General features: G+C 47.3%; 1 protein-coding gene across 13 annotated transcripts in view; it reads left to right on the plus strand.

Annotated features, from left to right (window-relative positions):
- Positions 1 to 24,196, plus strand: part of LOC125750255 (signal-induced proliferation-associated 1-like protein 3) — a 39,780-nt gene extending 15,584 nt beyond the window's left edge. For 2 of the 13 annotated variants that reach the window (XM_049027741.1, XM_049027742.1), the window contains exons 2-16: positions 6,357 to 8,150; positions 8,750 to 8,874; positions 9,411 to 9,599; positions 10,224 to 10,398; positions 10,848 to 10,951; positions 11,058 to 11,215; positions 12,121 to 12,718; positions 12,942 to 13,216; positions 13,764 to 14,057; positions 14,625 to 14,757; positions 15,152 to 15,278; positions 16,855 to 16,953; positions 17,728 to 17,821; positions 18,264 to 18,345; positions 21,622 to 24,196. In XM_049027741.1, the coding sequence (XP_048883698.1) occupies positions 7,010 to 8,150; positions 8,750 to 8,874; positions 9,411 to 9,599; positions 10,224 to 10,398; positions 10,848 to 10,951; positions 11,058 to 11,215; positions 12,121 to 12,718; positions 12,942 to 13,216; positions 13,764 to 14,057; positions 14,625 to 14,757; positions 15,152 to 15,278; positions 16,855 to 16,953; positions 17,728 to 17,821; positions 18,264 to 18,345; positions 21,622 to 21,762 (3,735 nt within the window). In that variant the 5' untranslated portion in view covers positions 6,357 to 7,009 and the 3' untranslated portion in view covers positions 21,763 to 24,196. Of the gene's footprint in view, positions 1 to 558; positions 1,038 to 4,477; positions 4,761 to 6,356; positions 8,151 to 8,749; positions 8,875 to 9,410; positions 9,600 to 10,223; positions 10,399 to 10,847; positions 10,952 to 11,057; positions 11,216 to 12,120; positions 12,719 to 12,941; positions 13,217 to 13,763; positions 14,058 to 14,624; positions 14,758 to 15,151; positions 15,279 to 16,854; positions 16,954 to 17,727; positions 17,822 to 18,263; positions 18,346 to 18,730; positions 19,489 to 21,621 lie in introns of those variants that run through there. The other 11 variants (XM_049027747.1, XM_049027744.1, XM_049027743.1 and 8 more) reach the window with 11 other exon arrangements.
- The last annotated feature ends 1,633 nt before the right edge of the window (positions 24,197 to 25,829 follow it).

Below are 25,829 nucleotides of genomic sequence, written 5' to 3' on the forward strand. Positions count from 1 at the left end.
AAAATTTTTCTGAGGGCAGAATGAAAAATGATTTAGAGAGTTAACCAATCAAATTGCAGAGGAGGTGGGTCCAAGCAATGGGACCAAGACATCTGATTGATTAGGCCTGCTTCCTCTGGTTGCTTGGTTCCACCTCCTCTACAATCTGATTGGTTATCTCGCTGTCATTTTTAATTCTGCCCGCAAATATATAATACAAATAAAAAGTGGTATGTTTTAAAAAAATGTGACCAATCGTCATGTGTTTGTAATGCATCTTGGGGTGTGACTCCCATGGGAGCAGATGCGCACGTGTATCTCTGCGCTTGTGTTTCAGCAGAGATAAGGCTGTTTTCTCACAGGGCGGCACCGTAGTGACATCAGCATGTTTCGGTGGCTCGGTGCACCTCAGTGGAGGAGTAGAGATATGAGAAAGATCTGGACTTGCATATGAAATGAGTGTTAACAAGATGGACGCTGTTCCTCGCAGGCCCAATCCAGCCCTCTGCCATCTGTCAGACGTCTATGTGCTTTTGAGAAAACTATATGGAAAACTTTCAGAAGACCTACGCAGTCTGTTCATATCTTTGGTGGGATGATAGCGGCAGACTATCAGTTTGCCTCTGCCAGTCTATTTTGTCAGGACTAAAGGGCATTTTACAAGAGTACTCACTGGCATAGAAACACAGTAAGTCACGCACGTGCACGCAGTTGCATTTAGCTGAAAACTGGGCCGGTTTCCTGTGTGGCAGGATGCAGGTGCCGGCAAGCGATGCCATCGAACGGTCGTCCCTAATGTTCTCAATCTGTTCACGGTCCTGGAAAGTGGTCTAATCTTTTGGCACCATTCCTGCATAATCCTCCGGTAATCCTGTGATACGAGAGGGCAAGAAAAAAGCAGCATTTTTATAATTTTCCTCACAAAAATGGAATACTTGCACGGGAGACGAATATGTGGCTCTGGATTGGCGACACGTGTCTTTCAGTGTCCATGCCTGAAGCCTGCTCCTCTCCTTGGGCTCTGAAGGGTACTGGCCATGTTGGTGGACGGTGTGGAGGTGAGTCAGGCTGCCAGCCTGTATACGGGGCACCTCACAGCACTTCTGGCTTACATTTATTCTCACACTGTGTGTGAAATGACATTAAAGTGGTGTTTTTGAGCCTCGCTACATAGGGCGGTCTTACAGTATCCTCATTTATATGGCTTACAGCACTGTTTCTCAGTTGGTGGGTCATGAGAAATGACTTTGAACATTTGTTATAACGTCAGACTTTGTTGTTTTTTAACAGTGCATGAAGACATTGTGCTACTGTTACTGCACTATGTTCTACGTAGTACTACTGCACTTCTGATTTTTGTTAAAAAAAATATATGTATATATTAAAAATTTTGGTCGTTAATGACCAAGGGAACCACTGGCTTATAGTACTCTCTCCCCACCATACATCCATTCATCTTTTATAACTTCTTATGCCAGTGTTTCCCAAACCAGTTCTTGGGGATCCTCAAACAGTGGAAGCCGGGAGGGAGCAAAAATATGTTTTCTGGCCGGGAGCTTGGAAGGAGCAAAAACATGGACCATCTGTGGGTCCCCGAGGACTAGGCTGAGAAACATCGTCTTATGCAATGCAGGCTTAGGTTGCAGCCCAATGCCCATTCCAGCAAGGACAGTGTCTATGCACAGATACACGACGGCAGGTTTTTAGAGAAGGAATTATTTATTTTGTTTTTCTAATTATCTAATTGTTCATCCTTCAGTTGGTTTTCAAGGTTCAAGGTTACTTTATGCTCATCAGCAGCTTCCTACATGTACAAACAGTGATGAAACAATGTTTCTCCATGGCCCCGGTGCAACATATAGTAACATACAGTACACTGAACATCACAGTAACAGGGCATGCAAGGTGCAAACAGGCAGTAAATGAATAGCGCAGAGATAATAAGTCGTGCAGAGATGTAAACTTCGCATGATTTGTGCAGTTGCACAAGGCAGTTGGCAGGATTTACCCCAACATAAGACACTACAAGGTGCAGTAACAGAATCAAAAAACAATACAATACAAACAATAACAGACAGGATGATAAACAGACAGCACACAATTCCAATTTGTAAGAGTGGAGGGATGTAAACCATAATGGCTGGTGTTGCCCATTTGAATGTTTCCTTAGATTCTTTTGCCATGAGTGGGAAACATCATGAAGGTATTTTAGCAGATAGCCACTACTAGGGGGGTGAGTTTTTTCCCTCAACTGTGCCTCCTCTCCCACCACCAAACAGGCACGCCCATGCCTCCCCCCCCCCCCCCCCCCCCCCCCCCCGTGTCCCAGTATGAGATAAGGAAGAGGATAGGCTAATGATCTGTTCAGCCACAGCAGGAATTTCAGAGGCTTATGGCAGCAAAGATTCTTTGTTCTTCTGATCTTTATTGTCAGCCATATGCAAATGAGGTTCAAATGGCAGAAATGTCTAGATCCCTGTAATAGTAGCACACAGGGAATCCTCAGGGCTTATAAAACAACCAAAATATCATGATTACTTAGTCGCTAAGTGAAATATAGTTTTCAACGTATAACTTTCTTTCCCTAAACATCAGCATAGGTTTTGTTTGCGGGTGGAACACAAAAGAGAATACAGGTAGTCTGTTTCGGACAGCCGGCTGTGTCATGTGATGATATTCCATTTTGTCATTATGTTCAGTTTAATGTGTAAATAGCACCAGAGGAGCTAAGGTTAAGTTTGTTCCTCCTGAGTGCAAGTGTACAAGTAGAAACCCGCAATTTCTGATGGTAATTCCAGTTCTCTTCCCACAAGTTCACAACCCTCATCCATGACATCACCAATCATAATGGAGCCTTGTTCTGCCAGCGGTGATTCATGGAATTTTGCTAAAATGTGTGGTATGAAACAACTAGAAACTAGACACAAATATGTCCTTTCTTACTGTTCCCATGGAGCCTGCTCAGCCCCTGTCTACTATCTTTGAGTACAAATGAGTGGAGTTTTGTCCCTTAGTAGCTGGCAAGCATGTTATGCAATAGCAGAGTGTAAACAGCAATGCCTGCTATAAAATGCGATTAACTATATTTAAAAAAAAATAACAGACCATGAAGACTTAAGTCCTTTTTTTCTTTAGTGTATATAGTGATTTACCCTTCTCAAACAACCCTTTGCTCAATCAGTCCACACATTGTTTATATTTGCTTTGTGACATTTTTGCAAGCAGTGTGTTCCAAATTACTCAACTAATATGATTAATGAAAAAAAAGTAGTATTACAAATATCACTGTCAGACCCAATATAAATTTGACATCCATTCTTGCATGCATTTTCCATAAGCACTTCCCAGTGCAGCGTTGTAACATATTATACGTCATCAAAAACTATTTAGCGTTCATCCTGTTTATTTTGTAGGGTGTAATAGTTTTATGTTACCATGATGTAAAAGTGTCATGTTTGCTAGGTTAATCCATCATGGAGTAGCCTTGCTTTTCGTTTGTGTCGGTTAAAGTGTTCCTATAGATAATTATGTCATGTTATCCATGAGGGGCTACCAGACCATAGGAAAATAGATAAAAGATTCTGCATAAACTTTGGATGTAATATTAAACTTGAAGTTCTGTCAGAGTATGTGAAATACAATCTGGGTGTATTGTTACCATGATTTCCTAAGGGTAGACTCTCTGACACGCTGCCAGAGGGTTTTAAGTGTAAAAACGAAGTGGTTCGTAGTGTGTTATTAACAAGCTGGCTTGATGTCCATGTGAAAACTGCTTACATTATATCAGGGACAGATTATGGGTTGTGTGGGCCCCTGGGCAAAACTTTTGTGAGGACCCCCGCCCCCCACCACCACCACCACCACCACCACCACAACCACCACAATTCAAGGGCCCTTGGCAGCCAAACGCCCTCCCTATAGGGTCAGGGGCCCTTGTAGGCAGAGGATCAAAGAATATAGGCCCTCTAAAATAGACAAACGAAAATACATTGTTGATAAGCGTTGCAAATTGTTTTGGGCTAGGGGCCCCATGGGCCCCCTGCACCCCAAGGGCCCCTGGGCAGGGGCCCCGCTGGCCCGGTCCGTAATCCGTCCCTGCATTATATGATCCTGTAACCTAGCCAGTTTCTCTAGCAGTTGCTTTCAGGTTGCCAAATCCAAAATACCAGATTCTTGTTTGGTTCACACTTCGGTCACTTAGCCATTTCAGTGACATCTCGAAAAATGTATTATATGAAGAACAATCGTGGTTGAATTTTAGTAGATAAAATACTTCCCGATTTTTCAAATCAAGCACATAGACAGTGAGAACAATAAAAAGTTGATATGCGAATACGTTAAACTTCTTGTTGTGAAGTCTCCCGATAACAATGAGCACGATAATAATTTTAAGATAAACGAATTCCCAAACAGGAACAGATTTGCGACCTTTGCGCAATTAAACGGCCCCCCTTCCCCCATACGAAGCGACACTTCCCCTAGGGACTGACATATACTGACGTATATGTGAGTAACAGACGGTTTGACAGCGCATAGGTGGCGAGCGAGAGGAGCGCTCAGCCGTCGCACCTGCTCTCGCCGCTGCCTGTCGGTCTGTGACTGCGATGCAGAAACGGGGTTTCGCATCGTGAGACGAGCCAGACGCTGTGATTTCCGACCTGGGCTGTGACTGACGTCAATTCGCGTTTTTTTTTCTTTCATTTTAAATAAACGATGCAAAAGGAAGAACGGAAGCAGACTGAAAGACACACGCTTCTCTACTTCTGGCAGTGCCGGAACCGGTAAAGAAACTTCGGTTGAGTTTATATTGTGACACTTTGTACGTTTTAATGTTGATGGGACGTAATTTAAGTGTGATATTTTTATTTTAAACAGACATAACTGTAGTTGCACAGTAGGAAAGACTATAGATATATTTTAGATTATAGATGTAGACGGTTTTCATCATATTACACGTGTAGCGCTGCATCCCGAATAGAGGAAGGATCTGGCAACCATAAATTACTGAACATTTTGTAACTCCCCTTCCTGTAATAACGGTTGTATGATGTTACCTCAAGGACATTTTGGCAGTATGCAACTGTGTGGATACAGATAGACAATTTGCTTTATTTTTAAGTGTAATTGGTTATTTAATTAAGTATTTTTTATTTCTAAACACTCCTGTGGCTAGTCAAGTCATAGAGAATTTTCTCTGTTTAGAATAATTAAAGATTAATTCACCTTACCTGAGAGTTTTGGAGTTTTTCGTGATTCAGTTTTATTGTATAAAGTATAATGAAAGAGAATTTAATTAAATACACATTAAATACCATCAGCTGCATCACTCTTATAAATGGCATTTCGCTCGGTAAGATAAGGCTTATTTTCTCAAGGGTTACCCATTTCATTCAGTATGTTCCTGACACAGCACCTCACCCGGGCCAAGAACACACTTGTACTAAAATCCAGGAACTCTTGTATCAGGTGACATGCTGTTGTTGTACTGAGGGGTGTATCGATATATATAGTGTTTTGTTTATGTGTGTGTGTGTGCGCGCGCGTGTGTGTGTGTGTGTGTATGTGGTCCAAATATACATTACATTGTGTGGACCAGATGTCACCAAAATGTGAAAAAACTGTTATTTTTAGGTTGTGGGGACCATTTCTTCGATGCCAAAACACTTGTATTTTGTTTGGTTGCTTATGGTTAAGGTTAGGGCTGGGCTAGGGTTAAGTTCGTAATTGTTGGGATTAGTGTCCCCACAAAGATATGAGTACAGATATGTGTGTGTGTGTATGTGTGTGTGTGCGTGCGTTTCTGTTTGCACCTGTGTGCATGTTTTCAGGTGCTTTCTGAGTATTGAAAACCATGTTTTTAGGTCGATAGGTATATTTCACATGGAGACTTGATGAGTCTGTACCTTGGTTTGGTTTTAGATTTGTCGTCTTCTCCATGCATTCCGACTTTTGCCAACCCGTTAAATGCAGTCACCTGAGCAGTGTGTGCTGCCCCCATATTCAGTCATAGTCAGGATGCAAGGCGCCCAGCTACTGTGATTACCAGAGAGAGAGAGAGAGAGAGTTTTCGTGTTATTGTATCAGTGTGTTGCTCTTCAGCCTTGTCAGTGCACGGCTTGCTTTTCAACACAGGAAACCCCCTCCCCCATCCTTGCTATTGTGATGTCCTATAGGGTGGAGGCAGGCTGTACGGCTGCAGCCTGTGGGCTATTTCTGGAAGAGGGGTAGAGAGAAAGAGCACAATTAAACTAACAAAGTCCCGCATATAAGCAAAGGCACAAATGCAATATGGAGACCTCGGAGTACGCCAGGCTCACACTGTACCAGCACGGTTGCTCTCTCACTCATGCCCTGCTCTCTTTCCCTTCCCTACGCAGGTGCCAGTGTAACGTCAGGCCAGCAGGCTGTCGCACGAGGGGCCTCGGTCAGTGAAGAATGAGCCGGAGTTGCCGCATCCCGAACTGGCCGCTCAGCATCTACAAGCACCACAGGGAGTCTGCCAGCTGCCTGCCCATGTGCCCATCACCAGTTTGATGAACCTGTCAACGGCAGCATACTGGTGAAAACAGAACTCGCTGTACTGTAGCAAATAAGAAGACAGAGGTGTAGAAGAGCAGACCGGGCAAGATTCCTGATGGGAAGAAAGTGAAATCAAGTGTCTGAACTCGCTGTACCGTCTCCCTAAGGCTGATGGAAGACAAGGCCCAACAAGACACAGCTTTCACAAGGGTCCAACAGTCCATCCGTCTGAGGGTTGCTCATTAGCAGCAGCAAAAAGCAGGAATTAAAGTAGGAACATCCTTCCATGATCTCTATAAAAGCACTTGGGCTTCTAATGGACTGTCGTTGTTAAGAGAGATGCAGAGGGACTTCCCTGCTGCATCACTGTGTTTTTAGGCTCTCCATTCCTGTCTGCTCCACCTGAGACTCTGGGCAGGGAGGGAATCCCCTCAGGAAGAGGAGGAAAAGAGGTGGAACCAGGCAGTGTACAGTTTCAGGGGCCAAGGGGGGAAGTTGGAACGGCTTAACCATGCAGTCAGATGACCTATTTGTCCGCAAGTTCTGCCGGCAAAGCCCACGGCCCCCGCTGACGGCCATGTCTTTTGAGCCCAGGCGAGACCCAAGTCTGCGGTCGCAGGTCAAGCCTGAGTGGCCTCCCCGGAGAGAGGAAGAGGAAGTCATGCTTGGTGAGAGCCCGCCCCCCAGCCAGGCTGGCCCTGGTCTGCGCTCTTCAGCCCGTGGCCACATCGTGCAGAGAAGCAACAGCGAGGTTATACTGGGTGGTCTGGAAACCTCAGGGGCAGCCTATGGGGTGAGAGCAAAGGCACCCGGGATGGGGAGCCTGGGGTCGCAGGATGATCCCAGCCCACTCCTTCACCGGGATTATGGCAGTCTCTCTTCACTGGAGCGGCGGTCGTGTGCCGACACGGAGGACAGCGAGGAGAAGATGGCCCAGAGCCCCGCCGCACTGCGCTTCAAAGACCCGCTCATCTTGCTGGGCTTGCAAGGAACTGACATAGAACCTGATGGCTTCTCTCGTGCTCTCGATGTGCCAGACGGGGAGCCGCTGAAGCAGGCCAAGGCGCCAAAGCAAGATGCACAGAACAAGAAGGGTAAGTCGAGCCCCACTCTGCCGCCGCGGACCTGCCCCGCCGACAGCCTGCCCGGGGCCACCTGGGTGCACAACTTTGCGCACTACGACGTGCAAAGCGTCCTCTTTGACCTGACGGAGGCGGTGTCCAGCCGCAACAGCATTGGCCGTAAGAAGAACATCACCTCGGGGGCCTCGGCGGCATCCCATGTCCAGCCCTCCACCTCGGGGGCAGTGCTCCAGCTCGTGGGGGGGGTTGGCGGCGATGGGGGGACGGCGGAGGACCCCGAAGGCCAGAGGGAGATGCTGCTGCCACCGGACGAGGGAGATGGCAACAACAACGACATGCTGCTCAGCTGCCCTCACTTCCGCAATGAGACGGGGGGCGAGGAACGGCCGGGGCTGGGGCGAGTACGTGGCGCAGGGGTGCCGTGGCTGGGCCTGCAGTCCCCCAATGACGCCGTGTCCATCCTGGAGGAGCCCCGTGAGAGCCACGTTCAACAGCAGCCCAAGACCAGCTACTTCATTGAGCACGCAGACCTGGGGGCGCACTACTACCGCAAATACTTCCACATGAAGGGTGAGTTCGGCGCCCAGGTCACATGACATACAGTAAAGAGCATCTCACCGTCTGTGGCGTAGAGTCATCATCGCAGATGTGGCGAGCGCTTTATTTCCACTTTGACGCATCTCCGGGTCATACTTCTTGTGGCTTTACACTGCTGCTGTTTTAACACTTCAGATGTAGCCCGTGTTCTCGTCTCTTACACATCGTCACAGACATGTTTCCGACGTGGTGATTTATTAGTGTTTAATTAGGACTAAGAGGAAAAGAGTTTCTGTGCCTGTTTGGTGATTTGGGTATTATTTATAGCTAAACAATGTATCTGTCCTCAATCAAGCAACCTCTGCCGCATGTAATTTAGAGGGAATTGCTAATGAGTCACTGGCTTAATTTAATCACAGCTGCCAGTCTCAGTTGAGTCATTTTTGATCTTTTTAATCCTGCAATCCGTTCAACTACACACTGTATTCCCGAGTGAGAATCCTATACTGGGTTAGCATTGCCACGCCAGCTTATGCTCACTAGTCTGCTCTCTGAGTCTGTCTGTATCTTAGGTTTGTTTCTAAAAGGAACTCCCATCTTGCTCTAACCTGCTCGTATCCCTAACCGCTCAGATCATCAGAATTTCTTTGGTGTGGATGAGCGGCTGGGGGCGGTGGCCATCAGCTTCAGGAGAGAGGAGAAGGAAGGATCAAGTGGTGCCCAGTACAACTACAGGATTATTTTCCGTACCACTGAGGTAAACAGAAAATCCTCGGTTCGGCCTTTCAGACAGGGCCTTCATTTGGACCTGTGTGAAGTAATGTATTTTCAGTGCTGTGCAAAGGTCTTACTGGTGGGAGTTCTGCTTAAACAAAAATGTTCTGCCTCGTCTAGTTGCTTGGACCTACCTCCTCTACAATCTGATTGGTTATCTCTCTGTACCAATCATGTTTCCATCTGCCCTCAGAACATTTTTGTGTAGGTTGAACTCCCATGACCAATAGTCTCAGGCAATCAAGGAAAACTAAAGTTTAAAAGTTGGTGTAAACCTATATTATGGCAGCCTAAGTGTGTTAAAACCTCTCCTAAATTCACTCCAGTATTTGCAGTTACCGTCCACTACCCCAGTGTATATTTTGACTGGACCACTACCCCACTTTATTTGGCTAATCAATACCTCATTGAGTTATTTAACTAATTTGCTTAATTAATTGATTAAATAAGGTTGCAATATATGACTTGGTTATTAGTTGTATAACCACTACTGTCCCTGTTGATTTCCCCGTGGTGCAGCTGAAGACGCTGAGGGGCTCCGTGGCAGAGGAGTCAGTGAGCACAGGGGCCCGGCACACGGGTCCGCGAGGCTTGCCCCACCGACGGCTGCTAGAGCACATCCTGCCCGAGCTGAACCTGCACTGCCTACGGCTGGGCTCCAACTCGCCCAAGGTCCCAGAGCTACTGCTGAAGTTGGACGAACAGCGGGTCAGTTGGCGAAGGGGGGGGTGGGGGTCACTGAACCACGGGGATGGGGGGATGAACTGGAGCAGAGGTGGGGTCAACTTGAGGAAAGAAATGCAAGAAGACCGTGGCGGTGTGTGGTTCAGCATGTTCAGGGTCTGTGCCCATGATCAGAAGGTCACTGGGTGGGATCCAGAACCCCAAAGGGCCCCTGAACACGGCCCTTAACCGGCAGCTCCAGGGGTGCTGTGTGCTGGCTGACTCAGCGCTGTGACACCCTAACGCGCTCTCAGCTGTACATGTGCCTCAAGGACAGCTAGATTGGGTAGGTAAAAAGAGAATTTCACCACAGGGGTCAATGAAGTATTATTCTAGTCTAGATTATTCCATTCTTGGAATCTTGAGTAGAGTTATAGTGGGGTATGGGGCTTGGGGTTCGGGAGCTGGACACATGCACTGGGGTGAAGAGAAGTGAGTTTGACTTAAATGACTGGTAATGAGGCATGAGGAAGCAAGCTGATCATCTGACTACACCCTGCCCTGGGACCCCCTACCCCCACCCCCCGCATATCTTACCTTGTCTGTGGAGCGACAAGAGGACAGTGGTGACAGCAGCAGTGGTCTGACGACCCTCCTGTCCCCTCCCAGCTGAACTTCCAGCGGAAGGTGGGCGTGATGTACTGTCGGGCCAATCAGAGCTCGGAGGAGGACATGTACAACAACGAGTATGCGAGCCTCGCCTTCGAGGAGTTCCTGGACCTACTGGGACAGAAAGTTCAACTGCAGGGCTTCGACAAGTTCAGGGCTCAACTGGACACCAAGAGTGAGTGCAGCCCTCCGTCAGACACACATAGAGGAACTGAACCGCAGAAATACACGTAGAGGGTACAAACATGCATCTATAGAAGCACACACACAAAAAAGTAGAGTTTTCCCATATGGGGACTAGGAGGTCGCTCGGTTAAAAGTAAAAGAAACGGATATTCATCACATTGTGGGGACATTTGGTCCCCACAAGGTAAGGTATACCTGGACCACACACACACACTTCATGACAATGAGCCCAGCACCAGCCCAAAGAAAAACCAGACACAGAGGGCATCTGATTTATGCCAGCAGGAAGATATAGATCTTATGCCGCACATATAATCTTTGTGTGTTTGTCAGGTTCCCTAGTTTCTGTAGACGCCACCTCCTGGATTTCCTGGGTAATGGCAGGTGGCTCATTATGTTGATCGCTATTCAATTGCCCTTCCTCCTCTTCCCATGCAGCGGACTCTACCGGCACCCACTCGCTGTACACAAAGTACCAGGACTACGAGATCATGTTCCACGTGTCCACCATGCTCCCCTACACCCCCAGCAACACCCAGCAGGCATGTGGGCAACTGCACCGTTACTAAATACTAAATCCCCCGCGGACCTATACTGGATAGACAGGCCAGGTGAGGCTGACTCTCTCTCTCGCTTTTCTCCACCCAGCTGTTGAGGAAGAGGCACATCGGCAACGACATCGTGACCATCGTGTTCCAGGAGCCAGGGGCCTTGCCCTTCACGCCCAAAACCATCCGCTCTCACTTCCAGCACGTGTTCATCATCGTCCAGGTTCATCACCCCTGCACTGACAATACCTACTACAGGTACTGCAAGAGGTTTATTTGGCCAAGTATGTTCACACATGCTGGCAATTTGTGTCCACTTGTCAATGCTGACATATATACAGTGGGTCAAGGGTGTTGGTTTAGTTTCTGCATTGATAGGGACCAAATCAGTACGGAGCCCCCCCCCCCCCCCCGTACCCCTAAACACACTCCAGCAATATTGGTAGGGCCCTTGCAGTGGGTGAAAGAAAGAAAGAAAGAAAGAAAGAAAGAAAGAAAGAAAGAAAGCCACAGGACAATGGAGGACAAGAATCTTATAGTTATTGATAGATGTAACTGTAGTTCTTCTGAGCAAATCAGTGAACGTTTCTGAGATCATAAAAAAGAAAGAAAGAAAGAAAGAAAGAAAGAAAGAAAGAAAGTGAGGAGGCCATTCATCCCATCATGCTCACTTGGAGGGGATTAAACTAATAACTTAAAGTTGGCAGGACATTGTCTAGTTCAGATTTGTAGGAATCTAGGGCTTTAGTTTGCACTCCCCCGCTGGGCAGACTGTTCCATACTCTACACGCTGGGAGAAGTAGTTCTTTCTCAGACCTAAACTAAAATGTTCTCCCACTAATCTCCAACTGTGGCCATGGGTTCTTGAACTTATTTTGGATGAACAATATCTACACCTGTTAGAATCTTATATACCTGGATCATGTCATCCATGAATTAAAAATGTAAAGAATAGCAATCCTATGAAGGGGACTGGGAGATCCTTGGATCTTATGAGATCTCCTGTCATCCAGTACAATAAAACCATAAAACTGCAGAGCTTAAAGCTGCTTACTTTGAATAAGTTCTGGCTGACGGAGTGAAATGTGTGGAGCAAGCACTGGCAGGGAGCGTATGATGGCTGAAGCTGATGGAATGACTCCGTTCTCCGATGGACCCCCCAGGGTGGCTGTGACTCGCTCCAAGGACATCCCTCTGTTTGGGCCCTTCTTCCCCAAGGGGGCTCGCTTCCGGCGGTCGCCGGCGTTCCGGGATTTCCTTCTGGCCAAGGCACTGAGTGCGGAGAATGCTGCGGAAAAGTCAGAGAAGTTCCTCTCCATGGCTACACGCACGCGTCAGGGATACCTGAAGGACCTGGCGGAGAACTACGTCACCACCTCACCCATCGACTCCTCCACCAAGTTCCCTCTGCTCTCACGGGTCAAGCGCAAGGACAAACCGAAGAGTACCAAGGGGGCAGAGCTGCACAGCGCTGGGGCTCTGGTGTGGCCGGTCATGGCATCTGGAGGCGGGCCCAGCGCTGAGAAGCTCCCCTGCCTGCTGGCCATCTCTGGTGAGTCAGTGGTGCTCATCGAATGGAGCTCCCGCTTGGTGGTCTTCAACTGCAACTCCCGCGACGTGATTGGTTGGAAGGCGGTGACGGAGGGCGGGGCCAGCGGCGGGCCCTACCTGGATATCTATTATGAGCGGGGAGAGTCGATCTCCATCAGTGTTGCTGAAAGCCAGGTGGAGGACATCCGGGAGGTGGTGCAGAGACTAAAGGTGAGAGCAAAGCTGGCTACACAGTGAGGGGTGGGTGTTTTTTAAGGTAAAAATGCATGTCAGGGGCAGTTATATGTGGTGGGGAGCATAAGAGGGGCCATAATTCATAAAGATGGGCAACATTATTATTAGCCAGTGACATGTTTGGAATTGGTGAGTGACAGGACGGGAGCACTCTGGCGGCCAATCAGCTTTGCTTTTTATTGTATTATATTACATACAGAGGGTGTCCGGGGCCTGCGAGGTGCGGGAGGTGATGCCACTGCGGGACTCGGTGGGCCACCCTGGATTCATGCTTAGCGAGGATGGCTTTGTGGTGGAACTGCAGCAGTCCAGCTATACGGAGAGCGCAGGCCTGCAAATGGGGGCACGCGTGGTGCGCCTGTGCGGGCGCCCCCTGGTGGCGCTGTCGGCCGCCGACAGGGCCAGCCTGCTGCGCTCCACCCCCAGGATCCACCTTACTGTCATCCCGCCGGACAAGAATGGCAAGCAGGCCAGGTCAGCAGCTCTGTCTGGGTGCTGTGTGGGTGAGGAGAGAGAGGAGGGCAATCAACGAAGACCTGTTTATGAGGGTGTGGCAGGTTAGGGCTGTGTCCCCGTGTCCAGAAGGTCTAGGGCAGCCAGTAGCCCTTAACCCAAAATGCTGCGGGGGAATTCGGGGCTGACTGACCCCACTGTCTCACCCCAAGCCTGAGTATGTGTGTATGCGTGTGTCTCATGGAGAGCAAGATGGGATGCACAGTTTCTACACAGGGATCAATAAACTGCCTCTATTCTATTCTGCTAGCTAGCGGGGTATGTTCAGTGTTTTGTATTCACCCTTTGTCTAAGTTACTCCCCTCAGGCGAGTGGGCGAGTTTAATTCCCAGCTCTGGGTGTCACACCTTCTGCCCATTTGTGCTTGGGAGAAATTAAGGACAAGTCCATCCATTAAGGGTTCAACAGCCTGGCCATTTTGGGGAATCTGTCCTTAAGCGCCGTTCTGCCTGCCGTGTCCCATAGCTGCGCATTGACAGCAGCCTACGTCGCTCCCTCTTCGTTGCAGGAGTTTATCAGAGCTTTACCAGAAAGCCTTACAGGGCACTGAGCTGAAGCCTGGGGACAATCAGTCCAGGGAGGCCTGGGTGGTGGAGGAGAAGGAGGACCAGGAGGAACCTAAAGGCCAGGAGGCGCAGGAGCACAGGCACTCGGGAGTCAGAGACCAGTGCTCACTCGTGTCCCCACCATGCCCGCCCCTCCAGAGGGCCACCGCCTTCCAGGATGACAGCGCCGGCCGCCCATCTCCGACGGGCAGCTACTTGCTGGAGACGCCACAGCTGCAGCCGAACCCCAGCAGCGAGTAAGAGCTCTACAGACTCCCCTTTCCTTTATTTAAGCATGGTGATGTCAAACCTAAATGCAGAGGGTCCTTTAACAGGCAATCCCACTTAGCAGGCCGGCCACTTGGACCAATCAGGTCCTGTCAGACCAATCGCATACCATGAACCCAGACAGAGACCGCCCATAGCGTTAGATCCTGATTATGATTGGGGATGGTGTGTGGCTCGACACTTTTAGCCATTGTGCCTGCAATCGGAAGGTTGTCAGTTCAGGTCCCAGCCTTAGCAGAATAGTCACATCTCTCTTGGGCCCTTGAGCAAGTCCATTAACAGCCCCCCACCCTAAAAAAAGCTCAGATAAATGACACTTCAACCCCAAATGTCACTCTTAGCTGAATACTAAGTGTGTATGTTCTCAAGGGAGATGAAGATGAGATAAATGAAAAGAAGCATTTCATACTTGTGCAAATGGCAAATAAAGCATTATATCATTTCACAAGAAATTCTAAACACTAAACAAAGTAAAAGACATGAATGATTCTGTCTTTCTCTGGCTCACACCATTGTCACTCTCTCTCTGTCACCAGCCGGCACTTCTATGACAATAGGGTTCAAAGGAGGAAAATGCACATCTACGAGGTCCCTGTGGAGGTGCAGACCACCACACCCGACCTCATCCCCAAAGCCTTGGTGGAGGAGAAGGAGGACCTGCGGCAACAGGTGGGGGCCGCTTTGGCAGCTGGGCACGGTGGCAGCGCTGGGTGCGGTGGGTGCCTGCCTATGGGTGTAACCTGAGCTCTGTGGGGGGATCTACAGCACTGTGGCTCACATGGAGATGAACGTGGAGATCTCTCCGTCTCATTCTCCCTTGTTTTGTAGTTATCCATAAATGGGACCTTCGATTGATCTTTGGAAAAAAATGCAGAAATACATGTGGCATTAAAAGAAATTTAAATTCTAGGAGAAACGTATAAGTGGTTATCGGTGGGTGGGTTGTGGATGAGGAGATTCTACCCTTTTAGGAGAACGCTGCAGTGTGACTCTTAATATTCTATGTGTGTGACATGATTCTTGCCCCTATTCCCTCTGTCTCCCCTGGGGGGCGGAATCGCAGCAGGCCCTGTCCTCACCCTGCCGCACCCCTGAGGTTGTGGCTCCACCCACCTCTGAGCCTCTGGCCCCCCTGGAAAGCACTGACCACAGCTCCTCTGCTCAGAACGTGCAGAACTCCTTAAACAAGAGTAAGTGAGGGGGGGGGGGGCATTGGGAATCAACCCTACTTGGCACTAGATACAAATAAAAACAGAACAGTCATTTTCACCACGATCACTCTCCAGTGCCCTTCTCAATAACCCCAATGCCATAATTCAGCCTCTCTCTCCTTGCACCCTGCTCCCCCCCCCCCCCCCCCCCCACCTCCAGTTACTCTAATGTCCCTCCGCCCATGCCAGCTCCTGATTGAGCAGGGGACAGATGGGAAGCAGGCTTCAGACTATCCCAAAACAAGAAACCCATTTGGCCATCTGCTCACCCCCCCCCCCAAATCCCCCCCTGCATCGCCTCCCCTCTGAGTCATAGTCAGTCTGTGTGTAGCTTCTTTGATAGGATGCAAACTTAACTGGAAGACGCAGGCCATGCTTTGGCTTTTACTGGCAGAACACTGTCGTCCAAAGGGTCTCATCCCCAGTACCGTGGTCTGACTCTTGTAGTCTTGTAGTCTTTTTCACACCACAGACACTTTAACATCGGAACACCAACATTTGCATTTTTTTTAAGAAACTAACACTTCATACATCATCGAAACATTATTTAGCCGTTGTATAGTATTTCAGTCTTTTCTATTTCACTTTTTGAATTATGTTTGGTATTAAAATACATGTAGCAGTATTGTGTTACAAGACAGTAGAATGTGTAACAAGCTTCCAGCAATGAATATTTTTGATGTATAGGTATATAATAGCGGTGAGCAGCATTCTTGTATGGAAGCTACAGGTTTTGGGGCCAATTTCCATTAGCTACTGATTTTCACCTGGGCCTCCAGGTAAACAGATGCCGTATGAACTTATCGTCAGTGAAGCATGTTAGATGCGTGCTAGAGAGGAAAAAATGGACCTATACATCACAGTTGCCTTCCACTGATCTGGGTGGCACCATTGTCACAATGAAGTACTCCTATATCCATCAAAAATAACAGTGAAATCAGTTATCATAGACATTTATTCTTAAACCAGGAGTACAACTAATCTTTAGATTACAGTGCCATCTGCTGGTCATATTCTGTTACTGGTAGTACAAGACCATTTAGACAGAATAGAATAGAATAGAATAGAATAGAATAGAATAGAATAGAATAGAATAGAATAGAATAGAATAGAATAGAATAGGAGACACTTTATTAATCCCTGTAGAGAAAATGTATTTTTGCCTACCCCATCTTGCTCTCCATGAGACACACAGACACATATACAGGTGAGAACAAGCTTGGAGGTCACAGTACAAGGTCACCTAGCGTGCAGCAGCCCTTGAGCTGAGGGTTAAGGGCCTTCGCTCAAGGGTCCACAGACATGTGACTATTCTGATGAAGCCAGGTCTCAAACCGGTGACCTACCAGTCAGAGGCAGAGAGGCTTAGGCTGTTGAATCACACCCTACCTCACAATTATAGTCAAGACATTATGAATAAATAATATCACTGTGTTAATGCAGTCAAAGGTTTGCAAAAGAATAGCAGTGCCAGGTTTTCCTCCCTGGTACAGATAACAGTTATAATTGTACTGATTTCCAGACTAACATGATCAAAAAATGATGTCTTCCTCAGTCCTGTTGGAGCCCGGTGACTCCACCGATGAGGAATGGCAGTCCATCTCTGCAGTGGCCTCTGCCTGTCATAGCATACTGGAGGCGATGTGTCATGAAGGTTAGAGCGGCTGCACCGTAACAACATGGGGTGTCGCACAACCGAAGGTTTGCCTCAGGTTCGGGGCTGAAGATTCAATGCCAGCCCCACCATGAATCTAGTTTGAACATTTTATCATTATAATTATCCATCCATCCATTTTCCAAACCGCTTATCCTACTGGGTCGCGGGGGGGTCCGGAGCCTATCCCGGAAGCAATGGGCACGAGGCTGGGAACAACCCAGGATGGGGGGCCAGCCCATCGCAGGGCACACTCACACACCATTCACTCTCACATGCATTCCTACGGGCAATCTAGCAAGTCCAATTAGCCTCAGCATGTTTTTGGACTGTGGGGGGAAACCGGAGTACCCGGAGGAAACCCCACGACGACATGGGGAGAACATGCAAACTCCATACACATGTGACCCAGGCGGAGATTTGAACCCGGGTCCCAGAGGTGTGAGGCAACAGTGCTAACCACTGCACCACCATGCCGCCCCCATTATAATAATAATAATAATAATTAATTATTATTATTATTCCTGTACTTGTGACGATAACTATTGAGACGAGATGGACTTTGTGGTCCCTCTCTGACAAACACTTCTGAGTGTGACATGTGACATTTAATAACATGGACATGTTGGCCTCATAGAGGGTACGTTGCCTAGACAACTCCGCTGCAGTTCTTGACCACATAAATGGCCGAATGGCTGGATCGAGGGGCCGTGGGAATTCTAACTTGCTCAGAGAAAGCCATGAGGCTCCATGAGTCGTGCTTTGGTGTTACAGAAATGAGAGCGGCGGGAGATGTAGCCCAAGCCCCAGGAGACGGCCTTGTCACAGATGGACAGGTGGACTCCATAATGAAGGACAGCATGGAGAGGTGAGGGTCTGACTGCTGTAAGGGGAGTGAGTGAACGAGTCAGGGTCAGCAGATCTGAAAAACGCCACAGAGGTTCCCAACATGAATTAGGAACCCCTGGACAGAATCGAATCATTACACAGATCACTGTCTCTGCTTTGTCTGTGCAGAATTTTCATCCTGCAGTATCTCAGCTACACTGTATTTTCATGCTAACAATTGCATGTTCCAAAGGCTTTTATGTTCTTGGTTTAAATTGTGTCATAAGTTGATCTATCGGTATTGTATTATAAACATCTAAGGTAGCCTACTGCTTTTGGGAGAACATGCTATGGTTTTCTTACCTCAGCATTGAGGTGAAGTCGCGGGCTCCACCAGCAGACATAGGATCAGCCTCCAAGGATCCACACCCTTCATTCTGCAGGTGATCTCACTCTGATTCCCTGTTTCTCTAATTCCGAAGTAGCAATTTTCCTAGGGACCTCGGAGAGAAAGTGTCTCAGCTGGAAAACATTCTGAAGAGGCTGGAGGCTGACCTGCAAAAGGTACCACCTGCTCAGATGCCCCAGCACCTCCCGTTCCCTGATCTCGCCCCCAAGCCCCAGCCCCTCCCTGCCCTGCCTCCCTGTCCATGAAGCAGTATTCTGTCCCTGCTCCCTGCTGGGTCCCGACACCTGACCACTAAAACAAACCGATGAAAGACAAGACCATGAAACATCTGTTACACTAAAAAAAATCTCACCTCAATTTTATTGGTAGTATGCACACTCACCTGACACCCGACCGACCAATCACATCCATACCAGAACATAAAGACTAGCACATTAGCATTTGGGGGGAAATCTTAATGAAATATACCAGCAGACCAATGTTGGATAAATTTTGTTAGAAAGCCAGTGGAGGCATTCTGCCTTTGTTCCCTTTCTGTAGAAAGTGGCCATGGCCTGAAAACCAATGGGGTGTTGGTGATGCCGATGATGTCACCGTGCTATGTGGAGACCTCCGTCCTGTCCTTACATTACATTACATTGCCCCTGTCCTTACAGCGACTTAACTGTGCAACATAGAGTAAAGAATAGAGCTGCTAATTGGAGTCCATTGTTCATGAATACGGCCTTAGCTGCAGGAGTTCTCCCAGAGTACCTCCAGTGATGAGGACTCTGCCAACTTAGAAAAATTGGTGTGTGCGTGGTGGCACCAGGATGGGCACAAGTGCATTTCCTTCCAAAACATCACTGGGCAACCTGTAACAAAGATGAAAACCCTGTGGTTAAGCTAACCCAGCTGTTAGCATGCTGGTGAGCCCATTGTTGCCCAGATGAAGCATACAGCAGGCACCCACAGACCTACAATGTGAAGACAAGCTCTTCAACCTGTAGCATGCCTTAGTCACCCTTTGTCCTTTTGCAGGTGGTAACATCCCCCACTAATCATTAACAGAGTGTTATCATCAATCCACTAATCAGGAGGGATTACCCTTACTGAGTGTCTGCTCGATTAAGCCCAGCTTCGCTCACGAGCAAAATGAGTGTGAGTGCAAGCAAGATTTTATAAGAGCAGTCAAAATAATCAGGCACCCAGAAGTGTCGGTATATTCTTGAAGGAGAATATGTTTGCCTTGAGCGCGTGGGAGTTTTACTTACATAAAAATGTCCTGAGGGTATAATGAAAAATGACTGGTTCAGATTGGTAGCAATCACATTTATCAATCACTAGAGGAGGCGGGACCAACCAATCAGATGTCTTGGTTCCACCTCCTCTAGTGATTGATAGATGTGATTGATATCAATCTGAACCAATCATTTTTCATTATACCCTCAGAACATTTTTCTGTAAGTAAAACTCCCATGAGCTCAACGCGAAATGCTCACAAACGGTACTTAGCCTCGACAGCTAATGTTAAGGGCCACTTGCAGTTTGCAGCTCTGGAGTGGAGCTGGCTCAGACGAGACGTGAGCTGTGTCAGGAGATGCAGCTCTAGAAGTAGGTTGCTCTTTCAAGCATGGATTGATGATAATGCCTACCCATCACATTCATCCATTATTAACCCTGCTCCCCTCTCACGTCCACCTCACAAACCAAAACCAATCCCCAAACCTGGAATGGCGGGTGTGGTTGAGGTGATTAACATCCCAGCTGAAAAATCCCTCTGCAGCCCACCACGGTTACTTGGAGTCGGACACCATTAACTCTGAGTCAGCGCTGAGTGTGTCAGGACTGAATGTGGAGGGGCCTGGTCATTATGTGGCAGACACCCCTCTCTGCAACACGCCCAAGGGCGAGTCTCTGCTATATTCGGTAGCTCTTTCCATGTCATGATTTAATGCAAAGTGCTTTTAATGAGCAAAACAGGCCCTACAATTAATCAGACTCCAAAGAGGGTACATTATGTAAATAACAGTGTCCCAAATGCAAATATTAACAGAGCCCGACCTGTTTAGAGAGAGTTTTAGCCTTATGTAACTTTTACATAACTTTCCAAACAGCCTTTTTCAAAACGACATGAGCTGTCACTGATCTCGATACAGCTCATTTGGCTTTTAAAAATGTTCACGCAAGACAGGCGTATGAACCTCAGCAGTCTGTCCTGATACACTGCCGCCAGTGCGCTCCACATGCACTTGTGATGTATTGTTTTCTAAATGTCATTTTTCTTCTCCTTTGACATGCTCTTTTCTAAATGTTGAGAAGTTTGCCATGGAAACTGAAGCAAAAAGTGCAGCAGGGAGATTTGGGGGGGGGGGGGGGGGGCTTTGTTGGCCTTCATCCATATCCGTCCATTAAAGAGGGACTGTGGCAAACTTTTCAGACTTCATTCTGTACCCCCTTCAGCTCAGTTTTAACCCTGGCAGTATGTGTGTTAATTACGAAATAGCTTGTATGTGTGCGTGTGTTTGTGCGTGTTTGTGTGTGCGACTGCACAGCAGATTACATGCCTCCCGGCATGTCATTCTCTGTCTTAACAGGAGTCTTAACGAGGTGTGGTTGAGCTCAGGACTTCTAAATCTCATGAAGAACCAGCAGGGTCTGCAGTTTTCAGTCGATCTGATTATTCACTTCTGCCAGGAAATGTAATCTTTTATTTTAATGGATGACCTGGCCGAAAAGACAGGCTAGCATCTCCCAAGACATCAGAACAAGCAAGCACAAATCAATTATATACTTCTCTAAACCATTAACATGTATCTCAGACAATATCACTCTGGTCTTGAAGATATGTGATGGCTCCAGGGCAGACCCATAACTGACTGGTTCAGTGTACAGGGCTCAGCACTCTGCAGGTGACTTAATGGCCACTCCTTCTATCTCAGCCCAGCCACCAATCAGAAGAAAGGGAAGGAAGAATGAGCATAAGGGATGTAAATGCACAGGTTGACTCATAGGAAGAATGACCTTGATGTCATTGCTGCTGGCATGGACAAGATCCTGCCCCTCTGATAGAGCCACAACTTTAATACATTTTGATTGGATAAAGTGAGTGTCACTCTGCTAACAGTCAGAAAATGATTGGATAAATGCTAGTGTTCAGGGTCACCCATGTCATCTCCTGCCGGTGTACACATGTGTAAGCATGTAAAAGCATGTGCTTGTGCACGTGTCTGTGTGTATGAAAGGGCTCAGAAACATTTTCCAAAGCAGGAGGCCAGTATTATGGCGTTTGGCTTTCTGGGCTTTAGCTTGTGTGGGTGCGTGAGCGACAGGGGTTCGGGGGTGCGCGTGTCCACCTTACCCTCCTCCCCAGTCATGGCTTCTCCCCCTTTAATAACCTCCTGCACCTATTCTCATGGACACCCCCCCCTCCATACCTTGCCCCCCGCCAGGAGAAGGAGGACAAGGCAGAGCTGCAGGCGGAGGTGTTAACCCTCAGGGAGAACAACCAGCGGCTGCGGGAGGAGTCCCAGAGCACGGTGGCCCGGCTCATCAAGGTCACGGAGCTGCTGTGCAGAACCACCAAGCACTGACAGCCCTCCACTGCCCCCCCCCCCCATTGTTTTGTGCCACAGACTCTGCCCCCCCCATCTCTTTATGTGCCATGAGTCAGATATTTAGAGATATAGGGCAACCTGGGGTGAAGGGTGAGTGTTTACCACTGCAGTGCAGGATGAGGGACCCAATCCCACACCCTCGTATCACCCCCCCACATGCCCCCGACTCCGTTGACAGCAATTACTGCACCCCCCACACCCACTGGCTTCCTGAAACTCAACAAAATCCTGATTTCAGCAGGAATGACGAGCATTCAGGCACGTGCACAGACACACACACACAGACATGCATGACCAAGCGCAGTCTATTGTCAGCTGCCTTGGATCCTCGAGCAGACGAGGGCCCGAGCAAGTCTAGCAGAGAAGGATCTGGCTGCAGAACACTGGGCATCTCCACAAGGAGGACCTCCACCATAAATCACATGACCTCCACAGCAGGACCGGACGTGATGATGCTGGAGAGGACTCAGTAGGCTGAACATGTCCATAGATAGCCCCTGGCTTTCTTTATAATTATGAAGATGGATATTTCTCATAAGTATATAATACTTATATTACATAATATAATACTTAGAGGTTAGAATTTCTCACTGAAATAGCACATTTAAAGTAAACTCTTAACATCCATTCCTGTTGATTTAAATGAGATTATTGACGTCCGTTCCCAGTGTTGCACTAATATCACCGAAATAGCAAATATATATTTTAAATGAGATGATTAAAGTCAGTTCCCAATGTTGCACTAACGTTATATCCAGCACTATTGTGGAGGTCATGTGATCTCTAGCCTCCTAGCGGAGATGCCACCTCTGTTCCTGAAGTTTGCATAACATCATGTACGACCCGGGAGTGTAGGTCAAGTGATTCCTGGCCCCACAGTGGAGATGTTCCCAGTGGAGGTCTGCTAGCGTTCTGCAGCCAGATCCGCTTGGAGCTGCAGCTGGTTGAGATACAATGGCTACTAATTGGCCCCTCTTCTCCCCCTCCTTCCAGCCGTGCCCCCCACTCATGCACTGAGGACCGCTGGACGGTGGTGGCAGTGGTGCTGGTCTGATCGATCTGATAATGTGGCTGGAACACAGGCTCCACGGAACCCCCTCGTGTGTTCACACGTGTGAGTGTGACCACTTGTGCCCAGATGCAGTTACTGACCTCACATCTGATGTGAAATATATATGAAGTTATTATGACCCATATGTGCTATACATAAATGAAAGTGGCTACGTCGTATGTGCGTGGTTTTGTGGGTGTGTGCCACCCTCTACTCCTCTGCTCAAACTGCGCCACCTGCTGTCCATACCTTGCAAATGCGGCCCCGTGTCCTGCCTGCACTGATACCGCTACACATGACTGTGGTTTCTGAGGACCCAGGTTTTGGATGTAAACCCCACCAGACTGACAAGAGCATGAAATTAAAAGCCGTATATCGCAAAAAGTGTCACTGGATTATGGACAACCAAATTCACCCTCAGGAAACTGTGACTGATACTCATAAAGGACTCCCAAATTGAATGAGCCAAAATATCTATTTTAATGCCTGAAAGGTGCACTTTTGTCAGTTCAGTATTAAGTAACTTTGTATGCCTTGCTGGGAAAAGATAAAAAGCCAAGAAGACTGAGACAATAGGTCCCTTTTTTTCATTGTGGCAGAACTGTGTGACCTGTAAACCCACACGGAGCACAAGCCTTGTGACCAGGGTCACTCCTCCACATAGTGTTCACTGTGCTGTTGAGCTTACACACTCAGGAGGCCGGTCGAGGAGAGTCACCCAGGATATGGTTACTTATCACAACCTTCGAAATGTGATCGAGAGAGAGCATTACCTGTGGGAATCAGGAGGTCTGAGGCAGCAAGTCGGCTCTGAGACCATTAGCCTGAGGACAAACACAATGTCTGGTTAATTTCCATGTCCATCTGCCAATGAGCATTGGTCTGTATTTCCTTATCCCTCATAAGAAGACCATCTAACAGAGAGCAATGCATATTTCATTGTTAACAGGCTTTTAAAGGGATGCAAAGTAAATTATAAAATATTTAATTACTTTCATATTGTAAAACTTTCTCTGTGAAAATGTTGAGCCTAATTTTCTAGAATTTGATTTACTGTGATTTCCTGGTACCAGCAGTTTATATCCAGATTAAATGATACATTTTTATTTTGTTACACAGTTGAGCTACGTCAGTGAATATTTTGCGTTTAGCTTCCACCTGCCGAAGCTGTAAACACGGCAGAATGAAGTTTGCTGCAAGCCTGTAGTTGTACCGCCAAGCTCTTTAAATTCATAGTTTGCTATTGTTTTAAGCTTGTTGTTCAAAATTTATAAAGCAGCGACTTGGTTTTAATAATTATTCTTTTGTAAAAAAAAAAATACAAAAGAAATAAACAGGCTAAAAGCCTACAGCATTTCACCGATGGTCTGTGGGTATCTTCTTTCATTATTCAGTTTTTGTGTGCATATGCATTACTTGGAATTTGACTGGTGAGACTCTGATTGCACTGCATTCCTTACAGGTATCACTTCTGCTGCTGCTGATCTTTACTGTCTTTCATTCCTGCTGTTTTTTTACATTGCTATCTCTCAGTGTCCTGGCTAGTAGCTGGTTGCGAATCGTAAGGCCCAATCATTCAATAAACTGAGCTCCAAAATGGTACGAGATTCTCTTTGTCAGTATCTCACAGCATTATGATTGACCATTGATTTTTATACGCCACATTTAGTGTTCTCTGCCTTATCACTTAGGAGGCCTAACGAATGGGAGAGACATCGCACAAGCCATCTATTTAAGGGACTGGAATTCCAGCCAATGGCCAGAGGTTACGGCCAGCCTTGTTAAATGAGAAGTAATTGTCATTTATAATGACCGTGACGCTGCTTAGGTGACCCCTGTACACTGATATGTAACAGTCAGGTGACTGTGGGGAGGAAAGGGGTGTGATTTGTATGTTTTCAGGATGGCAGGTTTTCATGATCAGTATTTGTACGCTGTAGCCCCCCTTCTTCATACATCCCCCAAAATGAATCCCGTGAAAAACTCTTTTACTGTTCACCCAGCTGCACAAACCTTCTCTTAATGACTCATAGTCATCCATTTTGATTATTAATTATAAAAATTTAGCAGTGGGGAATTTCATATGACCTCATATGAATAAACAGTGACAATATGGAGGGTGGATTACTGTGAATTCATTACTGATTCACTTTTTATGACTGTTTTAAGTATTAGCCTGTTTTTTTCAAATAAACCGTATGTGTATTTCCCTATTTCTATATATTGTCTATTAGCAGTTTAGAGATGTTGCTCATAATGCATCTAACTTCTTGACAGAAGGCAAAATGGCCCAGGAGTCAAAAGAATTGTGTCCTCCCGGACCATGTGCGTTCTGCTGTGCTGCAGCAGTCCTCGGTTATCTGCAGCTCAGATTTTACTGTCAGTTAACACAAGGTTTGGGCAGAAGAGGCACTGTAAGCAGGTACAGTCTTGGGTTTGGTCAGCTAAATTTCATGATGAAATATCTCGAAAAATAGCAAACTTCCTGTATTATAAATGCATAAAAGAGACACAATGTTCTGTACAATGCAATTTCTTGACAAACTCTCTATATCCTGCCAGGCAGTGGCGCAGGGCAACATGCTAATGACATTGGAGAATCAAATTACAATCATCTGCCTTTCTAACACCGATAGGGTCAGCTATCATAAAATTAGACAAGGAATTTTGAGGGGTAGCAGGTAGCATAGTAGCTAAAAATATCACTAGTAACACCAGAGGCGATTCTAGGGAACCTGTGGCCCTAGGCAAAAAAACTCCATGGGGCCCTCAACATGGGGCCCTCACCCCGCCCGACATGGTAAAAATTATGACCATTATTTTAGTTTGAAGTCTAACAAAGAGAATTTGAGAAACACAATTCCTCTATTTTCACTTTGAAAAACAGAATACACAAATAAAGCAGATTTGTCGCTGCAGTGTGCTGTGGGGGCCTCTCCCAGCTTATAAGGATCCGTGATGGGCGAGCAAGCCGGAAATGGGGAATCATGAA

Source organism: Brienomyrus brachyistius, chromosome 10 (genome assembly GCF_023856365.1).
Source record: "Brienomyrus brachyistius isolate T26 chromosome 10, BBRACH_0.4, whole genome shotgun sequence".
NCBI lineage: Eukaryota > Metazoa > Chordata > Actinopteri > Osteoglossiformes > Mormyridae > Brienomyrus > Brienomyrus brachyistius.